At 40.1% G+C, this 22,841-nt stretch overlaps 2 protein-coding genes across 2 annotated transcripts in view; one reads left to right on the top strand and one right to left on the bottom strand.

Moving 5' to 3' along the window:
• Positions 1 to 3,939, bottom strand: part of Kctd19 (potassium channel tetramerization domain containing 19) — a 34,898-nt gene extending 30,959 nt beyond the window's left edge. Inside the window, exon 1 of the mRNA XM_075978015.1 lies at positions 3,871 to 3,939. Coding sequence (XP_075834130.1) covers positions 3,871 to 3,939 — 69 coding nt within the window. The remainder of the gene's footprint in view (positions 1 to 3,870) is intronic.
• A 17,704-nt stretch (positions 3,940 to 21,643) lies between these two features.
• Lrrc36 (leucine rich repeat containing 36) overlaps positions 21,644 to 22,841 on the top strand; it is a 37,049-nt gene continuing 35,851 nt past the window's right edge. The window contains exon 1 of the mRNA XM_075977178.1: positions 21,644 to 21,902. Within this exon, the coding sequence (XP_075833293.1) occupies positions 21,778 to 21,902 (125 nt within the window). The 5' untranslated portion in view covers positions 21,644 to 21,777. The remainder of the gene's footprint in view (positions 21,903 to 22,841) is intronic.

The following is a 22,841-nucleotide window of genomic DNA, read 5'->3' as shown; positions in this document are numbered from 1 at the left end:
TAAAGACATATATAACTGGAGCCTAGAAATAAATCTTTATATCTATGTTAAGTTGAATTTGTCTATCAACTGGTAAATAAATAAACAAAGTGGAATATATCCATACATTGAAACTATTTTGGTAGTTTTGTTTGTTTTGTTTAAGACAGAGTCTAATTTTGGAGCCCTGGCTGGCATGGAACTTACTCTGTAGATCAGGCTGGCCTTGAACTCACAGAGATGAACCTGTCTCTGCCTCCTAATTGCTGGAATTAAAGACATTTTTTCTGCCTGGTCTGACTCATTAAAAGGTTATTAATAAAAAGGAAAGAAGTAATGATACATGTCACAACATGGATTGACCTTGAATCATTATGTTAAGAAAAAGCAGACAATGTGAGGAAAAGGCAAATTTGTAGAGCCATAAAGTAGATGAATGGTTAATTAGGGCTGGGAGACTAAGAAGGAGTATGATCTTCTTTAAGGAAGATAAAAACATTCCACGGTTGTGGTGGTGGTTGCACAACTCAGAAAATATAAGATCATTGAATTATACTTATTAAAATGGTAAATCCCAGCTCTCAGGAAACAGAGGCAGGTGGATTTCTTATCTCTTTTCTCTATGAGTTCCAGGCTAGCCAGGGCTATATAGTAAGAGCCAGGGTTTTGCAGAGAAATCTGTCTCAAAAAACAAAACAAAAATAATAATAACAGAAAAGTTATGAGTTTTGTCTGCACATATATATGTGCATTACCTGCATGCCTAGAACTCAATAGAACTCAATCTGCAGACCAGACTGGCCTCAAACTCAGAGATCTGCATGCCTAGAACTCAATCTGCAGACCAGACTGGCCTCAAACTCAGAGATCTGCTTGCCTCACCGTTCTGATTACTGAGCCCAAAGGCATGTGCCACACACCTGGCTTAACATGTATACATAAAATTCTTTTTTAAAATAATTTATTTAAAAAAATCTCCTACCTGTAACTACAGCGTTAGGAATGAAGCACCCTTTTCTGGCCTCCAATGGCACCCACACACGTATGTGTATGTTCATATGCATACAGACATAAAGCATAAAAGTGATAAAACTACATTTTACAATAACAAGAAGAAAACAACAACAAATGCTAAATCGGGGCTGCTTCTGCAGAAATCTATTATGGAGAGTTCTAAAGCACCAAACACAGAAACACCACTCAACTAGCACCACTTATGGATATATACATTGTAACAATTATTTTTCTCAATCCTGTGACCAAATACTTTGTATTTGTATAAAGCAATTTAAGGGACCACCAGATGGCTCTGTGGGCAAAGGCACTTGCTGCGCAAGCCTGGTGACCTGGGCTTAATCCATGGAACCCATGTCAAATTGGAAGAAAAGAACTGATTCCACAAAGTTGCCCTCTGACCTCTACGTGTGTGCACCTAGCACCCACACGGACACATTTAATAATAATAAAAGCAACTGAAGAAGGATTTGTTTTGGCTCAGGGTTTAAGAGCATTCAGTCCAGCAAGGCAGAGGAGGTGTGATAGAGTTCTTGGGAGCAGAAGCATAAAGCTAGGACTCCTCACATCTGGGACAATCAGAAAGCAGAAGCACGCTGACGCTCCTGCCTCCTTTTTATTTAGGCAGGTACCAAAGACCATGAGGTGGTGCTGCTGCATTCAAAGCAACTCTTCTTCCTTGGCTAAATTTCTCTAGAAATATATTCATAGACATTCCTAGAAAAGTGCCTCTTAAGTAATTCCAACTCTGGTCAGGCTGACCATGAAAATTAACCACTATGTACTAAAGAATTCTAAATCAGCATGCCATAGATATACTTGCACATCCATGAATATTACTGCACTATTCACAATAGCCAAGATATGAAACCAGCTTAAAAGCACATCAACAGATGAATAGATAATGCAGTAGATATACACAAGGGATTTTATTTAGCTGTAAAGAATGACATTCTGGTATTTGCAGGAAAATGGAAGGAACTGGAGATAAATAAGCTAGGTTCGTGTTTTCTTTCATACATGAAATATAGATTTATACGTATATACATATGATATGAAAGTTGAAAGGGGCCTATGCGAGGAGAAGAGGTCTAAAGGAAGGGGAAAAAGAGGGTAATGGGACATAAGAACAGAGAGTGGGACTGCTTAAGGGGAGAAAGGCACAGCAAACAAAGTCGAATGATATATGTATTTGAAAATGTCACAGTGGGGGGGCTGGAGAGATGGCTCAGAGGTTGAGAGCATTGCCCGCTTTTCCAAAGGTCCTGAGTTCAATTCCCAGCAACCACATGGTGGCTCACAACCGTCTGTAATGAGGTCTGGTGCCCTCTTCTGGCCTGCAGTCATACACACAGACAGAATATTGTATACATAATAAATAAATAAATAAATATTTTTTAAAAAAGAAAATGTCACAGTGGAACCCACTAGCTTGTATGCTAACTAAAAAGATTAAAATTCTCTAGGAATGATGGTGGCTGTGGGTACAAGACTATTAAAGTACAAGGTGGTTGTTCAAGAAAGGAATACCTTCTTCTTCCACCAAAAATCTGCATCTCTAATTCTGAAAAAGAATAAATCCTTATAATAAAGAAGAGGGGCATTTCTTCTACAGTAAACCGTGTCTAATTTCTGAAATAAGGAGGAACCATTACACATGCCACTTTAAGACTAGAAAAGCTCTAGGCAGATGTGAAGAGAAAGAATACAGATTATATAATGGGTTCATGACTCAGAAGCAGAACTGGAAAAACTAATCCAATGATGCCATTTTGAGTTCCATGCCTTCTAAATGTGATCGAGGCTGGACATGATAAACTTGAGAGTAAATAAGGACTCCACCTTTATCAGAAAGCACAGATATACAAGGATTTGATTTTCATCCTGTTCTCTTTGAAAGTACCTAGCCAGTTGAAGGCTCAGCAGAGATATGTATTTTGGCATACTTGAATGCTAAACTAAACCTGCTCCTTGGAGGCTGAGCTCTTATTAAAGAAAAGGGTCGGGGACTAGAGAGACAGCTTAGTGGTTAAGAGCATTGGCTGCTCTTCTAGCGGACCTGAGTTCAGTTCCTAGCACCCACATGGTAGCTCGCAACTGTCTAAAATTCCAGTTCCAGGGAATCTGACACCTTCAGAACAAGAAAATAAAGTTAAATTAATTTATATAAAAAAGGGGGGTGTCTTGGTTCAAGTACTTGCTTCACGTGTCACCCACAGGACTTCCAAGGGACACTTTCTGGTCAAAGTTAGGAAAGTAACTGTTCTTCCCAGAGCTTTCTTCCCCAAAGACTGTTCAGGGCATTACTAGTGCAGAACTATTCCGCTTGGGGGAGAGCCTCCGGTCATAGCAGCTAGAGAACCTGCAGTACTTGAAAAAAATGGCTTCTTGCTAGACCGACTACGGGATGTAGGGCGGTTTTTAGTCATCCCAACTCCACTCCAAAGAGCATCTCATTTCCATACGACCTTCTTCCAAATCAAATTAGAGCGATAGGACCTCAGTGCCCTGAAGCCAGGACTCGGCTCCCCAGAGCCAAGTTTCTCCTAACTTCGGGAATTTCCATCAGGCCTCCAAAATCTCCCCCCCCCCCCAACTGTCAGATGTGGATTTCGCCTTTAAAGGTCACTCCCGTCTAGCTCAATGTCTAGAACGAACCTGGGCTTTAAGGTACTAAGGCCTCCATCCCTCAAAGAGACAAACCTCCTCCACCCCTCAAACCTGACGCCCCTCAAATCCTCAGTGCTGTAGAACAAGCAGTTCACCGCTAAAGTCAGCATGTTCTCGCAGCTACTCATCCACGCCCTCCCCAGATTCTTCTAAGCTGGGGCCGCCTTCCGACCCTCATCGAGTCAGATCCCTATTCCCAACGCCTACATTCTGGGCACCAACTCCCCCACTGGCCACCTCCGTGGTTTTGGCGCCCTTCTCCGGGACGGGCTCCATACCATAGTCCTAACTTCTGTGGCAGGCGGATAGGCACGTGACCCGTCCTCTAACGGCACCTAGAAAACCGAGGCCCTCAGCTAGTGGGCGGGGCGGGGGCGGGGCCTGGCGCGAGGGGCGTGGTCTGGCGAGCGCGGGGCGGTCTCGCGAGCCGTGGCAGGTGAGCGGCAGGCGCGAATGGCGGAGCAATGGGATCTGGACGAGGAGGGCCTCCGCCGCCTGGGGGCGCTGACCCTGGAGCAGTCGGGTAGGGCCGAACCAGGAGGGCGTGGGTCGGGAGCGTGGGTCAGAGGCTGAAGGGAAACCGAGGTGGAGGCAAGAGAACTGCAGGGGAGCAGTTCCTGAGGCGGAGAAAGGGGAAACTGAGGCAGAAGGGTTACACTGAGGTGCGGAACGAAGAGGATAGTCTGTGGCAGAGGATGAGAAATTGAAGGAAAGGAGTGTGAAGTACTAACAGGCAGGAAGAGACCCTTATGGCAAGTGACAGAGTTTGACAGAAGTCTCCATTAGTGGGAGGAAATGGATATTGGTGAGAGAGGGGAAGGGTTGAGAAGGACAAGAGTGGTGGTGGGCGCTGCTGAGGAGGCACAAGGGGCGTTAATTTTGGCAGTCACTTAGGAGGACTTTTCCAGGTTGGGATGCCTTGGGAAAGAACACCCCTATTCCATCATCTGTTCTCAAGAACTTCAAGAACTTCCGTCTCTCTTTGATCAATCTGGATGTTCCCTTTTAAAAGCCCAGAGAGGCTTTATGTGAAATACTAAGCTCAGAGCCCCGGCCTTGCCTTCACCCTAAAGGTAATAAATACTGAGAGATGCTGAACATTGCCTCTGCCCGGGTCTGACTCACATAGTTTGCTTTCTGAGAGTCTAAGAAGGAAGAAAGCTAGGAAAGTCTTCAATATTCCTAATTAAACTCTTACTTCCCTAATAAGTTTATTATATCATTATTGCCACTCGTTGTGTTAAATGCCTTACTTGCATTTAATCTCCAAAACAAGCTTACTAGGCAGATGCTGTTATGGTTCCCATTTTACAAATCAGTAAAATTAGATTAGACTCTTGCCCAGAGTCACAGAGCTGGTGGGACAGACAGGGTTTATTAATCCAAGACTTAATCCAAAGCCTGTGCTATAGCCATAACAAACACTTCTTTCCTGCTTCCTCTACTTTTTTCATTTGTAAAACAAGAAAATATCGGGATTTTTAATTAATAATTTAAAATTTTTAAGTTATAAAAATTAGTATATGCTGGTAAGTTAAATACTATGTGAACAATAAAGATGATACAACTTTTTTTCTGTAGCCAAAGATAACAGTTTGATTAATGTATAAATTGATGCAGACCTTTCGTATATATAAATATATATGTTTGTATGAGACAAGGTCTCATGTCTTTTTAAAGACAAAAGTTAGTCCCCTGAGGAGGTAATGGTCATTTGAAAGGCGATTACCATGAAAGTCTACCCTCAAACTTGCCACTCTACCCAGTCTTATGCAGTTCTGAGGAGTCAAGTCTAGGGCTCAGCGCATGAGGCAAGCATTCTACCAACTGGGCAACATCCTCAGCGTGGCACATATTTTCTTTTCAAAACTGTTGTGAGGCCGGGCGATGGTGGCGCACGCCTTTAATCCCAGCACTCGGGAGGCGGAGGCAGAGGCAGGCGGATTTCTGTGAGTTCGAGACCAGCCTGGTCTACAGAGCTAGTTAAGGACAGGCTCCAAAGCCACAGAGAAACCCTGTCTCGAAAAACAAAAACAAAAACAAAAAAAAAAAACAAAACTGTTGTGAACCCCCTATTTTACAATTCAGATAAAGTCAGCTTCATTGGCTTGGTACACATCTGTGTCTTTCCTTCTGTTAATATTTTATAGTATTAATTCACCTTGGTATTGAGGATGGAGAGGCACAAAGCTAACCATTGTGGTGCATACCAATAATCCCAGCTACTAGGGAGGCTGAGGTACAAGGACTGACAGAATCCACAAACATGAGATCTAGTCTTTAAAAAAAGAAAAAAGAAAAAAAAAATAATGATATTTGTGGGAGAGGGCATATACCCCTCCCATTCTCCAGCTAGAACAAATTATGGCATTCGAACACACACACACACACACACACACACACACACACACACAGTTGTATTTAACATAGGATCTCTTCAGTATTTAGACTCGGCTGTCCCCAAACTCACAGGAATCTGTCTCAGGCTCCCATGTGCTGGAATTAAAGGTGCACACCACCAACCCCAGCCAGATAAAACAATTTTAAATCTTTAATAAATATACAAGAGATCAGATAAAAGCTCTGTAGACTGGTCCTTTGTACACTAGTAGCTCATTGACAACTTAGACAAAGAGAGTTTCAGGGAAGTAGGGAAACCATATTCAGGTAGAATGAGAAGGAAAGGATATGTTTGAGAGAGGAAATAAGTTAAAATGAGAAGTTTTTTTTGTTTTTTTTTTGTTTTTTGTTTTTTTTTTTGGTTTTTCGAGACAGGGTTTCTCTGTGGCTTTGTAGCCTGTCCTGGAACTAGCTCTGTAGACCAGACCAGGCTGGTCTCGAACTCACAGAGATCCGCCTGCCTCTGCCTCCCGAGTGCTGGGATTAAAGGCGTGCACCACCACCGCCCGGCTAAAATGAGAAGTTTTTAAGACTATAAAGAAGAACACAGAAGTAAAATGGCACCTGAAGGGTTTAATATGGGGTCAAGAACGGTGCATAAGCAAAATGTACTAGAGCATGTTGAGCAACACATGTTGATGATAATTATTTAGCAGAGAAAATATCTGTAACTATGTGTTTCTTAAAAAGGCTATTAGCCGGGTGGTGGTGCACACCTTTAGTCCCAGTACTCAGGAGACAGAGGCAGGTGGATCGCTGAGTTTGAGCTCACCCTGGCCTACAGAGCAAGTTTCAGGACAGCCAGGGCTACACAGTGAAACCCTGTCTCAAAAACAAAACAAAAAAATAAAACAAACTAACAAACAAAAAAAATCTGCTAAAGTAGTTAATTTATTACACTCTAGATATTATAATTGTAAAACAAAGAATAAGTCTTTACTTTGCCTCCCTGTCTTACAGGCCTGGTTCCTCTTCCTAAAGACAATTACTATTACCAGATTTCCAGAAATATCCTATACATATATAAGCATTTTATTTTATTTTTTATTTATTTGAGATAGGGTCTCACTAGGTAGCTCTGACTGTCCAGGGATTTACTATTTAGAACAAACTGGCCTTAAACTCACAGATATACACCTGCCTCTGCCTCCTGAGTGTTGGGATTAAATAACTATTCCCTGCAATTTTATAATTTTTCTATGACTATTTCCCATGTATAAAAGAGTAGAGATAACAGAATACTGAACTCCGGTCACTTTACCTCAATAGTTATCAATTCATAGTCGATCCTTTTTCTTACATATTCTACCATCTTTCTACTCCTAAACTTCGGCACTAATTATTTCAAAGCAAATCCTAGACATATAATTTCATCCATAAATATATTGTCATGTATTTTCAGAGATAAGAACTCCTCAAATAACCAAATATTCCATCTAAGATAGCTGACGGCAACTTCTTTGTTTCATGTCTGTATGGTATCTGAGCATGTCTGTGGAGGGACCAGGATAACACTGGAAATCTCCTCAATTTCTCGCCACAATGAGGTAGTCTCTCCATTGAACCCAGAGCTAATGAAATGGACTAGTCTATCTAGATCACTTGCTCCTGGGATGACCTGTTTCTGCCTTTGCAGTGCTAGAATTACAAGTAGACCACTACATCTGCCCAATATTCATGTGAGTACCAAGGATACAAATTCCAGTCCTCTTATGAGGCAAGCATTTTATAAACTGAACTCTCTCCCTAGACCATAAATTATTTTGCTTTATTTATTTATTTATTTATCATGTGTACAGTGTTCTGTCTGCATACCAGTAGAGGGCACCAGATCTCATTATAAATTGTTGTGCACCACCATATGGTTTCTGGGAATTGAACTCAGGACCTCTGGAAGACCAGTCTGGCCTCAAATTCACAGAGAACCACCTGCCTCTGTCTCCCAGGTGCTTGGATTAAAGGCATGTGCCACCACCACCAAACTTGTTCTGTTCATTTTTAAATTGCCGATACAATGACTTTAAATATATAAACAGTATTGTTACATTTTCTCTGGAATACATTTCTTTCCGGACACTCCTATGATCTTATCTAATATAGTATCTCAAGTACTACCTAAGGCTTCTAATACATAGTGCTTTAGCTATAGCAGTAACTTCGTGTGTGTGTGTGTGTGTGTGTGTGTGTGTGTGTGTGTGTGTAGTTATTGTTTAGGATTGAATCCTTATACATGTGAGGCATTCTACCACTAGGTTGCATCTCCAGCCTCAATTATAACTTCTTTGTGGAGGGTGGGAGTAGGTTGAGTCAAGGTCTCATTCATGTAGCCTTGGCCTGCCTAGAACTCACTGTGCAGACCAGGCTGGTCTTGAACTCAGAGCTCCATCTGCCTCTGTCTCTAGAGTGCTAGTATTAAAGGCATGTGCCTTCATGCCTTAATGTGGGATTCTCCTCTGTATGCTATGAAAATGTTTTATCATCATTGGTTAATAAAGAAGTTGTTTCAGCCAATGGCTTAGCAGAGTAAAACCAGGAGGGACATCTGAACAGAGATACAGAGAGAGAGAGAGAGAGAGAGAGAGAGGGGGGGGGGGGAGAGAGAGAGAGAGAGAGAGAGACAAGAGGAGAGGAGAGGAGAGGAGAGGAGAGGAGAGGAGAGGAGAGGAGAGGAGAGGAGAGGAGAGGAGAGGAGAGAGAGAAGGTGGAGTCTAGGAGACACCATGAAGGAGAAAGATGCTCACTGGAACCACAGTGTTGTGATACACAGATTAATAGAAATGGGTTAATTTAAGATATAAGAATTATCCAGGAATATGCCTGAGTCATTGGCCAAACAGTGTTGTAATTAATATAATTTCTGTGTGATTATTTGGGTCTGGGCAGCTGGGAAACAAACGAGCAGTCTCTGATTACAATGCTTAACTATAATAAGTCCCTAATATCAAATATTCAACCAACACTATCATTTCTCCCGTTGGGCCATAATTTAAAAAATCTATATAAAGTCTGTATGCCAGTTTGTTGATATATGTTTTAAACTTGTTCTAAATATTACCCAATTTTTCCTTGAATTTTCATCATATTTGAGGAAACGTGCCTTATTATATTATTGTACTTAAAGAGTTCATTATCATCTGGATTTTACTCACTATATTATCCCTAAAAGATGTTTATCATTTTTTTCTTGTTCCCTGTATTGCCTCATTAGAAGTTATATGAGATTTAATAAAGTTCAAGTTTGATTTGTGTGTGCCGTTTTCACACAACGCTTCATGGATAACACTGTGTGCTTCTGTGAGGAAGTATGTGATGCCTGATGTTCTTTATATTTAGGGTAGCCATTGAACATGATTGCCCAGGTCTGTTAATTCAGTAGGCATTACAGAAATTCCATTTTTTTTATCAGCTGCAATAGTTTTATAAAGACAAAAATCTCCACACTAACCATTTGTTGTTGTGGCACCAATTGTGTAGGAACAGCAAGATTGAAGTTTGATTTTTGTTTGTTTGTTTGTTCCACCCAGTTTTTTTTGTTTGTTTGTTTTGTTTTGTTTTTCGAGACAGGGTTTCTCTGTGGTTTTGGAGCCTGTCCTGGAACTAGCTCTTGTAGACCAGGCTGGTCTTGAACTCACAGAGATCTGCCTGCCTCTGCCTCCCGAGTGCTGGGATTAAAGGCATGCGCCACCACCACCCGGCCCCTCCACCCAGTTTTAAAAGTGAGTTTATTTATTAACATCGTTTTTTTGGTGACTAATGAGGGCTGCTTTACTTTCTCAGAATCATCGATTCAAGACTATTTGGCATGCTCTAATCCATTGTGGTTATTATCATAATTGATGCTAATGGGAGGTCTTTTCACTTTAATTCCTGAAGATATTTTTAAATGGTTTTATTGTCATTAGAAACAAGCTCTATGATAGGTTATTAATTCAGCTTCCAAGTCTAGCTATAAATGGTTCTCTTTTTGCCCTTTAGTTTTATTTTTTATTATTTTAAAAAAATAAAATAAAAATTAATGGGCTTTGTTAAGGCATTTGCATCTATTGTTTCTGTAAACTTCTTCCTCTTGCTCACCCTCTTGTCTGCCATACACTGATCTTCCTACTCCCCGCAACTTCCCTGTTCCCTTTTCTGTTTTCAAGGCTTTTTAGAGAGAGATTAGTTGAGGTTTTGTTTTTACAATTAAAATGAGTGTTTGCCCATTGGGGCATGTACCTTAATTATATTTTATTTTAGTGTATATGAATTCTTTGCCTGCATGTATGCCTGTGCACCACATGTGTGTCTGATACCAGAGGAGGCCAGAAGAAGGCATTAGATCCACTAGAACTGAAGTTAGCTGTCATGTGGATGCTGGGGAATTGAACCTGGCTCCTCTGAAAAGGTACTCAGTGAACTTAATCACTGAGCCATCTCTCCAGCCCATATTCAAGGGTTCTTATTATCTATGACAATGCAGTATTTGATAAGTTCTCTGATCTATTTGTAGTTAGCACTTTATGAGGGCTAAAAACAAATGCACATGTTCTTACAGCCAACACCTCATGCAAATCATAAAAGAATTCTGCCTCTGTGACGGTTTATTAAAGAAGTGATAATCCTGATGCCCTTTTGTCCGTTCTTCCAATGAGACTGCAGTGAAACCCGTGAGAAATCCTGCAGGTCATTGATGGAATCACTAATTGCCCTTAGCTTTTCTTACAACAGAAGGATCTTAGGGTATTAGATTATTATGTATCATAAAGTTTCCAATACACTATCATGAAAGTCAGGATTTTTTTTTTTGTATTTTAAAAAAGATACTCACATACTATAAAACTCACCATTTTAAGGTATACAAATCAAGGTCCTTTAGCACATTTGGAGAGTTACATAACTGTTCTGGTTTGCTTTTTGTTGTAGTGATAATATACTCTGGCCAAATGTACTGCACGAAAGGGTTTATTTGATTATATTCCTAGGTCACAATTAATTGTTGAGGGAACTCAGAGCAGGAACCTGGAGTCAGGAGCTATGGACGAACACTGCTTACTGGTTCACCTTTTGTTTTACTGGCTTTCTTACTCAGCCAAGGAGTTAGGCTCTGCCTAGAGCCTTCCTACATCAATTAATAATCAAGAGCATCCTCCACAGATTTTCCATAAGCAAATCTGATCTAGGCAAAGTTTTAACTGAAGCTGTCTTTAAATTGACAGTTAATGCTAACAAGGACAACCACCATTTCCACTATCTAGTTCCAGAATGTTTTCATGGACCTATTAGTGATATGGGCTTCCCCTCTATATGCTGTGAATGTGTCTTGTTACCATTGGTTAATGAATAAAGAAGCTTATTGGGCCTATGACAGGACAGAATAGAGCAAGGTGGGAATTCCAAACAGAGATAGAGGAGAAAATAAGGCAGAGTCAGAGAGACACCATGTAACTGTCTAAGGAGACAGATGCCCGAACCTTACTGGTAAACCATGAACCTCGTGGTAAAATATAAAATAATAGAAATGGGTTAATTTAAGACATAAGAGCAGCTAGAAAAATGCTTAAGGTATTTACCAAGCAGTGTTGCAATTAATACAGTTTCTGTATGATTATTTTGGGTCTGGGTGGCCGAGAATGAGCAAATGGTCTCTGCATAGAAAATCACTCATATTTCTCACTCTCATAGCTGCTGGCAATCACACTAATCTGATTTCTTTCTTTGTGAATTTGCTTCTTTTGGATATTTTCTATAAATAGAATAATGTGCCCTTTCTGTCTGGCATATTTTGGAGGCTTATCTATATTTTAACACGTATCAATAATTCATTATTCTTTATTAAAAGACTTTATTTTTAGGGCAGTTTTAAGTTTACAGAAAATTTGAGCATAAAAATGCAGAGTTCCCATATACCATTCTCTACTTAAATTTATCCCCTATCCTTCAGCTTCCCTTATTAGTGATAATTTTTCAATGTGATAGAGTTGTTATAATTTAACTAATATTGATACATTTTTAGCTGAAGTCTACAGTTTACACTAGGGTTTAACTCTGTGTTATATAGTTCTGTGAATTTTAACAAATCTATGCTGTCCTATGTTTGATATTACAATATCAAACAATGGTTTCAGTACCCTAAAAATTCCTTATTGGTTTGGGGGTATGGCTTAGTGGTAGAGACCTTGCCTAATATGTGCAAAGCCCTCAGTGTAATTAACAGTGCTTTAAAATAAATAGGAGATGGAAAGATGACTTAGGGGTTAAGAGCACTTATGAATTGCTCTTAAGAGGATTCAGGTTCAATTCCCAGAATCCACATGGCCACTCACAACCATCTGTAATTCCAGTCCCAGGGGAATCCGGTGCCCTCTTCTGGTCTCTGTGGGCACTGCACACACATGATGTACAGGCAAAATACCCATACCAAAAAAAATAAAGGTTAAAAAGTAAATAAATAACTGCTGGATCTCATCTATTTATCTCTCACCTACCCCAGACTCCTGACAGCCTCTAATTTTGCTTGCTTGCTTGTTTGATATAGGACCCCACAGTGCATAACCCAGCTGGTCTTAAGCTAAATTTACAGCCTAAAATAGTCTATCAGACTTGTGATTTTCCAGCCTTGATTCCCAAGTACAGAGATTATGCACTTCTCTACCACTGATATTTTCACTGTTGTCTTTTTCGGAATGTTTCAAAGTTGGAGTTACACTATATAAAGGGCTGGTGTCTTTCACAATAACAGTATGTATTGTTATTCCCTATCCGGCTGAGTATGGTATCATATATTTATAATCCCAGCATTTGGGAGGTGGCAGCAGGAGGATCAGGAGTTCAAGGCCAGCCTAGGCTACATAAGACCCTGTCTCAAACAAACAAACAAAGGGCCAGAAATAAATCTCAGCGGTAGGAAACTTATTCATTCATTCATTCATTTTGGTTTTTTTGAGACAGGGTTTCTCTGTGTAATAGCCCTCTCATTTATTTATTTATTTATTTTTGTTTTTTGAGACAGGGTTTCCCTGTGCAACAACCCTGGCTGTCCTGGAACTAGCTCTGTAGACTGGCCTCAAACTCACAGAGATCTGACTACATCTGCCTCCCGAGTACTGGGATTAACGGCATGTACCACCACTACTTGACTTGTGTAAAAGGAGCTACTTGTTTCATTTCCTGGCTGTCCATACCCAAATAATCACACAGAACTATATTAATTACAACACTGCTTGGCCCATTAGCTCAGGCTTCTTATTAACTAACTATTGCATCTTAAATTAACTCATTTCTTTTAATCTGTGTAACACCACAAGGTTGCAGCCTACAGGTAAGGTTCCAGTGGGCATCTTTCTCCTTCAGCAGTTACATGGCATCTCTCTGGCTCCGCCTACTCTCTCTCTATATCTCTGTTCAGATTTCCTACCTGGCTTTACTCTGCTAAGCCATTGGTCAAAGGAGCTTTATTCATTATCCAATAAAAGCAATACATATACAGAAGGACATCCCACATTAGACTTTTTTTAATTTTTTTTTGAAAGAAAACAATTTTTTTTCATTATACATACCAATCCAAATTCCCACTCCCTCCCCTCCTCCTATTCCCTCCACTTACTCTCCCTACCCCCTACCCACTCCACAGCAAGGGTAAGGCACATTGCTTTTGGGGAAGGTCCAAGGCCCTCGCTACTAGATCTAGACTGAGCAAAGTATCCATCCAAAGAGAATAGGTTCCCAAAAAGCCAGTACAAACAGTAGGAATGAATCCTGGTGCCACTTCCAGTGGCTCCTCAGTCTGCCCCAGCCATGCAACTGTCAACCACATTCAGAAGGACTAGTTTGGACCTGTGCTTGTTCCTTCCCCATCTGACTGGAATTGGTGAGCTCCCATTAGCTCAGGCAGACTATTTCAGTGGGTGAACCCACCGTGATCTTGACCTCTTTGCTCATATTCTCACTCTTCCCACTCTTCAGCTGGACTTTGGGAGCTCAGTCCATGCTCTGATGTAGGTCTCTGCCTCTGTTTCCATCAGTTGCTGGATGAAGGTTCTATGGTGATATTTAAGATATTCATCAGTCTGGGGGCTGGAGAGATGGCTTAGTGGTTAAGAGCATTGCTTGACCTTCCAAAGGTTCTAAGTTCAATTCCCAGCAACCACATGGTGGCTCACAACCATCTGTAATAAGGAGGGCTGGTGCCTTCTTCTGGCCTGCAGACATACACACCGACAGAATATTGTATACATAATAAATAAATAAGTATTTCAAAAAAAAAAAGATATTCATCAGTCTGACTACAGGGCAAGGCCACTTTGGGCACCCTCTCTTCTATTAGTTAGGGTCTTAGCTGGGGTCATCCTTGTGGATTCCTGGGAATTTCTCTAGAGCCAGTTTTTTTTTCTAGCCCTGTTTTTTGTTTTTATGAGGTAGGCTTTCTCTGTGTAAGTCTTGAATATCCTGGAACTTGCTCTATAGACCAGGCTGGCCTCGAACACACTAAGATCTGCCTGCCTATGCCTCTCATTGCTGGGATTAAAGGCATTCACACTATTGCCCTGCTTTTTCTTGTTCTTGTTTTTATACTTTTCTCTTTTTTTATGTACAGTTGTGTATGCATGTGTGTGGAAGCCAGAGGTACTCATCTTTTTGGAACAGGGTCTTGCACTGAACTTGAGTCTTGTCCATTCAGCTAGACAGGCTGGCTTGCAAGCCCCCTGAGTCTTCTTGTCTCCACCTTCCCAGCACTGGAATGATGGGCACACTTCACGCCTGATTTTTTTTTTTTAATGTATGTTGGGGATTGAACTCAAGTCCTTGTGCTTCATGGGAAGCTGATTTATCTTCTCAGACCCTTTTCATTCTTTCTTTCATTTCTAAAATGGCCTTTTAATATTTAAATTTTATTTCTAGAGTTTTGTCTTCAATGTTTTCAAAACTTCCTTTTCTTTTCAATTACTTTTTTGGATTTTCCTAATTCTAATTTACAGCTTTCAGCAATTATCATTTATTATGGTCTTAGGATTATTTTACTTTATTGAAGGGGTGGGATGTACCCCAGTGGTGGTACACTTGTCTAATATAAACATGAGACCCTGTGTTCAATATCCATCACTGAAAAATACACATCACAATCTCAAAGAGCTCTTGTTAGTGTAAACTCTGTCTGCTAATATTACCATATAGGAACTAAAACTAAGAAAGGTAAAAGAATTTATTAATTTATTAAAAGAGAATCATAATATATCCACTAAATATTAACCTAATATATTTTTAAGATTTATTTTTATCATTATTCAAAATTTAAAAATTTTAAACTTTACTATTTAAAAAGTTGAAAGTAAAAGGTCAGCATAATTTTTTAAGTATGTGCATGTAGATACAGGCACCCTTAGAGGCCAGAGGTGTTAGATCCCCTGGAGTTGGAGTTACTTCTGAGCCTCTGATATGGGTGCTGAAAACTAAACTTGAGTTCTTTGCAAAAGTACATAGTTTGGTTTTTTTAATAATTTATTTTTATTTTATGTGCACTGGTATTTTGCCTGCATGTATGTCTGTGTGAGGGGTGTTGGGTTCTCTAGAACTGCAGTTACAGGCAGTTTTGAGCTGCCATGTGGGTGCTTGGAATAGAACTCAAGTCCTCTGAATGAACAGTCAGTCTTATAGCCTTTAAAAGGATTATGAATATTTTTCTTCTTTGATAAAACATGAAAACTGATAAATTTGTAGTTTTTTGAATTTTAGTTGTGTGTGGAATCCAAAATTCTATAAATAAACTTTTTTCTTTTTTTAAAAAAAAAGAAAACAAACTATCTTTTTTCATTATATATACCAATCCAAGTTCCCACTCCCTCACCTTCTCCTATTCCCTCCACATACTCCCCCACCCCACCACTATCCACTCTTCAGAGAGGATAAGGCACATTGCTTTGGGGAAGGTCCAAGGCCCTCCCTACTATATCTAGGCTGAGCAAGGTATCCATCCAAAGAGAACGGGTGCTCAAAAAGCTAATACAAGCAGTAGGGAATAAATCCTGGTGCCACTGCCGATGCCCCAGCCATGCAATTCTCAACCACACTCAGAGGGACTAGTTTGTAAATAAACCTTTTTTCACTCTTTTATAGTAAAACCCACTGGTGTATATTGTATTTGAATGGATCTTTTACCTATGCATGATTTTTGAGACATCATGTACTGATCATTTAGAAATATTGATTCACTGAGTTATGTAGATCTTTTAAACAGTGAAGTTATTCATTATACAATATTGTCTTAGTCCCTGTTCTATTGCTGTGAAGACACACCATGACCAAGCCAACTCTTATAAAAGAAAGCATTTAATTGGGGGCTGGCTTATAGCTTAAAAGTGGTTTATTTCATTATCATCATGGCAGGGAACATGGCTGAACTGAAGCTGTAGCTGAAAGCTACATTCTGATCTGAAGGCTGAGAGAGAAACTCTGGGCCTAGCATGGGATTTTGAAACCCCAGTGACACACTTCTTCCAACAAGGCCACAATTCCTAATCCTTTCAAATAGAGCTATTCCCTTGTGACTAAGCATTCAATGCACCTATAGTGACCATTCTTATTCAAACCACCTCAAACATATAAAAAAGGAGATCTTTGTTTTGCTGGCATGTCTGTATGTGCCTGGTGCCAGTAGAGGTCAGAGGAGGGTGTTAGATCCCCTAGAACTAGAAATAAGATGTTTGTGTGAGTGCTGGGAATCAAACTCAGGTCCCATACAAGAAGCACAAGTGCTCTCAGCTGTTGAGTCATCTCTCCAGCCCAGATTTTTTTAAGTATTACCACTATCTCATTAGAAAAACCTAAGTACTGGGAAGCACCAAATTCATGGTGGCAGATAAAATTGTTTCGGAATTCTATTTTGAGGAAAAGAATGTTAGGTATTAAACCTAGAACCATGTGCATGCTGAGCCTATGTTCTACCACTGAGTTACATCTCCAGCCCTGAAATCCTATATATACATATATATATGTATGTATATTGGTATCTGAAATGTTATCATAGATAGCAGTGACTACCAGTTGCTTTATTTTTAACACAATGTTTACTCTCAGGCATGTGGTCTCACACCTATAATTCCAGCTCTCAGGAGCTAGAAGCAGGATGATTAGGAGGAATTCAAGGCTGGTCTTAACTACGTATTTGTCTGGGACTAGCCTGGGCAACATGGGACCCTATCTCAAAAAAAAAAAAAAGGTAAAGTCTGCTAGATATCTAGTCAAGATTAGTGTAATTTGCTAAGATATTTTTCCTAATAAAAGTGATATTTCAGCTAGAGAGATGACTGAGCAGTTAAGAACACTGGCTGATCTTCCAAAGGACCCATGTTCAGTTCCCAGCATCCACATGGCAGCTGACAGCTATTGTGACTCTGGTTCCAGGGATTCTGGCATCCTCACACAGACATACATACAGGCAAAACCTGTATGCACATAAAAAATTAGTTAATCTTTAAAAATTATGTTCCATTAAAAAAACAGCTAAAGGATTGTAAGATCGTTCCATGTGTAAAGATGCTTGCCACAAACCCTGTCTTTGAAACTCACGTTGGGGAAGGAGAGATGTGGAGCTCCCCCTTCTGTTGTATTCAGAAAGTACAGGAAAACAGGCCCTTAGTGCCACCTTCCCGGGGTTGGCCTGTCTGTTTCCCTTCCAGACCTGTGTCTGAAACTATCATCTCTGTTGTATTCTATCCAGATTCTGCTTGTACCAGTTACTAAAAAATATGGTTTGAGTCTCGAATGAGATCTTCAGTTTATGGCTTTTAAAAGTTTATGAGGGCTAGGCATGGTGGTGCACATCTTTAATCCCAGCACTCAGGAGGCAGAAGCAGATGGATCTCTGAGTTTGATGCCCACCTGGTAAATATAATGAATTACAGGCCAGCCAGGAATATATAGTGAGATCCCGACTCAAACAAAAACAAACAAACAATTTCGAGGCCCAAACTGCTCCAGCATTTTTAAATTTTTGTTTAAGTTCTCTGGCATTTGCCTACAAGTTGGATCTTGTAGAACACCTTTTCAGTTTTGGTTGCAATTCTCAGTTTGGCCTACCAAATCTGCTAGAGTTCGTTTTGAAAAATTTGAGATTCATCTATATTCAATGCTCTTCAAAGTCTAGTTGACTTTATTTTTTTGTTTGTTTTTTGTTTTTTCGAGATAGGGTTTCTCTGTGGCTTTAGAGCCTGGATCTAGCTCTGTAGATCCGTCCTGGAACTAGCTCTGTAGACCAGGCTGGTCTCGAACTCACAGAGATCCACCTGCCTCTGCCTCCCGAGTGCTGGGATTAAAGGTGTGTGCCATCATCGCCCGGCTTCTAGTTGACTTTAATTAATCACACACATACACAATCATACCATCCAATATTGCTTTTGGATTTATTTTATTTTATGTGTATAATTTTTTTGCCTGCATGTTTTTGCTTTGTTTTGATTTTTTTTAAGACAGGGTTTCTCTGTGTAGCCCTGGCTGTCCTGGAATTCCCTCTGTAGACCAGGCTGGTCTCGAACTCACAGAGATCCGCCTGTCTCTGCCTCCCGAGTGCTTGGATTAAAGCTGTGCGCACTACCACTTGGCCTGAGAATATTTTTTAAAAACCTGAATTCTAACAGTTCTTTTCAAATTTTGTTTTGCAAGCATAGTTGACCTATGCCTGTAATCCCAGAGTTCAGGAAGCTGATACAGGAATACTACTGAAAGTTCGAGAACAGCCTGGGACCTAGTAAGACCAAGCCTCAAAATTAAACTAAAGAGACCAAAGCCATCGAAAATCCAGATAAATAAGTAATTTTTTTTTGAGACAGGGTTTCTCCGTAGCTTTTTGGTTCCTGTCCTGAAACTAGCTCTTATAGACCAGGCTGGCCTCAAACTCACAGAGATCCGCCTGCCTCTGCCTCCTGAGTGCTGGGATTAAAGGCGTGCGCCACCACCATCCGGCTAAATTTTGTTTTGAGAGCTTTTAGGGACTTGTACTACATCTTCCAGATAATTAGGGAACCCAGCAGCTGTTACACTGTGATTTCTTATCAGTCTTGACCATATCGCTATTTTTTTTAAAGAGCTGATTTTTTGTTGTTGTTATTGTTTTTGTTTTTCAAGGCAGGGTTTCTATGTAGCTTTAGAGCCTGTCCTGGAACTAACTCTTATAAACCAGGCTGACCTTGAACTCACAGAGATCTGCCAGCCTCTGCCTCCCGAGTGCTGGGATTAAAGGTGTGCACCACCACCGCCCAGCTTAAAGTGCTGATTTTTAAAGTTTTACCTGGAGCCAATTGTTATTTTTCCAAATGGACAGGTATCATATCCCAATAGGCACACAAGGCAAAAGATCTGATTTTTTGATCTGTGGGTGGAAGACCTTTCACAGATTCCTATGGGAAAGGAGAGAGCCTGTTTTCACTGAGATCCTAACATACTACTGATGATCTCTTTCAGAACTGGTGGAGTCGCTTTCATTGCAGGGATCATATGCTGGAAAAATCCATTCTATTGGTGATGCCTTCAGAAATTTCAAAAATCTCCGATCCTTAGATTTATCAAGGAATTTGATCACTAGCCTAAAGGTGGGTTCCATAGTCCATGATCAGCCAGATCAGCTCAGTTCATAGTCTCATGAGAAGAAATAAGAGATAGAAAATGCTAGCCTGGGAGGTATAGGATCTTCTTTTTAAATGTTCCCCAACTATATTTTATTACCTTCTATAAAATTCTTTCACCTTTTTTGCTTAAAGTTTTTTATGAAATATTAGGTAAATTTTATTTTTTTGTTCTCAGGGAAAACTTCATGAAACTTGCATTGCCAAGTACAATACATTCCAATGCAAGTAAAAAAATTAAGATTCTGATTTGCAAACATACAGATTCTTAGTCCCCATTCTGAGAGGAAGTCTGGGTGGGCTTAGGACACACCCAGAGATTTGGGTGGTGATGTTGCACATGACACGTTGCTTAGGACACACCCAGAGATTCAGGTGATGATGGCGCACAGGACACATCACTTAAGACACACCCAGATATTCAGGTGATGATGGTGCACAGGACACATCGCTTAGGACACACCCAGATATTCAGGTAATGATGGTGCACAGGACACATCACTTAGGACACACCCAGAGACTCAGGTGATGATGGTGCACAGGACACACAGTTTAGGACATACTCAGAGATTCAGGTGATGGTGGTGCACAGGACACATGGAAAACACTTGCCTGTTTTGTCACTGAATTTTTTTCTAGGAAGATCACAAAATGGTGATCTCAATAAAAACCAAAAAGTGTCCATGTCAGGGGAGCAGAGGGCAATACAAGAAGTAGGAAGAAGGGCTCAGCTGGTAAAGTGCATGCTGGGCAAACAGGACACCTTCATTCTAGATCCCAGAACCCATAAAAGGTCAAGGTCTGATGAAGCAAAGATAGGATGATGCCTGGAGCTTGCTGACGAATCAGTGAACTCCAGGTTCAGTGACACACTCTGTCTCAAAAAACAAAGTGGTGTCAGCTATAGTGGCACACGCCTTTAATCCTAGCACTTAGGAGGTAGAGGCAGGAGGATCTCTGAATTTGAGGCCTATATAGTGAGACCCAGAACAGAGTTCCAGGAGCTAGACAGTAAGACTGTCTCAAAAACAAATAACAATTAAAAAAAAAAGGTAGTGAGCAATTTGAGGAAGATTCTTAAATCATCCTTTACCCTACACACACACACACACAAACACACACACACGCACAAAGAGACAGATTTGAGTTGAACAGTGTTTATAAGAACCAACAATGTGAAGTTGCCTAATGTACTCTTTTTTTCTTTCAGGGTATTCAGTATCTATGTTCACTCCAAGATCTGAACTTATATTATAACAACATTCCTTCATTAGTGGAAGTGTCCCGACTACAACCCTTGCCCTACCTCAAAGAACTAGATTTGAGACTCAATCCTGTTGTAAGGAAAGATACAGATTACAGGCTTTTTGCCGTGTACACGCTGCAAACTCTGGAAAAACTGGGTGAGATCCTCCCTCCTCTTGCATTCCTTCAAGAACTTTAGTGAAGTAAGCTGCCTCTTAACCTTGGGAAGTTGAGCCAAAGTGTGCACTGGCAGGAGACATTTGTTTATCAGTCAACATTTATGGAACTCTGTGTTGGCAGGATGTACTTTTATTGTTTATTGAATGACCATCCATGATTTTATCAGTTACTTCCACCTTTAGTTTTGTTCGGCTGATGGTTTCTCCACTACTTCCTCCTCAACAGAACATTTCTAAGTTGAGACTTATTTTCCAGGGGCCCAGTTTTATCAATTATAGTAGTAAAAGAAGTCCAGTGCTAGTTTACAAGGGACAAAACTATTCCTGAGAATATGCTAGTCTGCATTTATTTCCTTATGATTTCATTGCTTAATATATATTTTCTATTGATAAAAAATTTAATTTCAAATGGCCCTGGAAAAGTTATTGTTGGGAAACTAAGTTAAAAAATATTTCAGAAAAATGTGACATTCGGTCTTAATATGAGATTGTTTGTTGTCCAAACTTTGCTTTCCTGAAGGAGTACTTGACCTGGGTAGCAATTGTTGCTATGACATCTGAGTTACTGTTTGCTCTAGTGACAACATAATAGAATTGTGTTGTGACTTGTCTCTAATGCATGAAGATGAGTCTGGTCTTCAGTTTTTCCTCTGTAAATATGATTTTCTGACCTACTACTATTGACTCTGAAAAAGAAAATGCTCAGACCCCGGTTTCTGCCTGCAGATGACCGAGCCGTGCGTGATAGTGAGAGGAAAGCTGCCAAGCTGCATTTCAGTCAGCTGGGAAACAGGGAAAATTTTCTTTTAGAGGTGGAAAAAAGGTAAGAAAAAAATCTCTTAATTTTTTTTTAGTTTTGTTGAAGGGAGTTTTTAGTTTTCTTTCCTTACTTTCCAGCAGAATTCTCAGATCTGGAATAAAATTGTTTATTTACAAACAGGTTCATAGGGAGGAGAACCAAGCCCTCTTTGTTCTTGAACTGTAGTTTCTTTTGGATGTAATTGCTGTAAATTCTTCAACATTGTCACAATGTATCAACAGGGACACTGCAAGATTTCTACCCTCTCTTGGCAGAATTACCATCCATGCACGGTCTTTTCTTATTGAGCTAGAATTTCATCACCATAGGCAAATTTCTAACAAAACAAAAACTCTACAGAGTAGAGACCTCGAGGCTCTCAAGTATCTAGATAGTTTTCCACTTCTTGTTATAAAGTCCTCCTAAAGGAAGATGTATCTGCTACACTAAACCCTGACTTTTGAGAGTTAGCCTTACTAGAGCTGGTGAGATAGCTTAATTGGTAAAGGTAGTTGCTACCAAGCCTGGCAACCTGAGTTCAGTGCCTGGGACTCGCATGGTAAAAAGGAAGAACTGGCTCCTGAAAGTTGTCTTCTGATTTCCATACAGATGCTGTGACACACGCATGAATGTACATACAACACTGAAATGAACACATGTAATTTGAGACTTTTTATTTGTTTGTTTTTTGTTTTTGTTTTTGTTTTTGTTTTTTTGGTTTTTTTCGAGACAGGGTTTCTCTGTGGCTTTGGAGCCTGCCCTGGAACTAGCTCTTGTAGACCAGGCTGGTCTCGAACTCACAGAGATCCGCCTGCCTCTGCCTCCCGAGTGCTGGGATTAAAGGCGTGCGCCACCATCGCCCGGCAATTTGAGACTTTTTAATTAGCTACATTAGGTTTTTTATTTGATAGAAATTATTCATGATGTAAATAATTTTTTAAATTTATTTCTTTTATATATATG

Source organism: Microtus pennsylvanicus, chromosome 6 (genome assembly GCF_037038515.1).
Source record: "Microtus pennsylvanicus isolate mMicPen1 chromosome 6, mMicPen1.hap1, whole genome shotgun sequence".
Classification (NCBI taxonomy): Eukaryota; Metazoa; Chordata; class Mammalia; order Rodentia; family Cricetidae; genus Microtus; species Microtus pennsylvanicus.
This window is presented reverse-complemented; position numbering and strand designations above follow the sequence as displayed.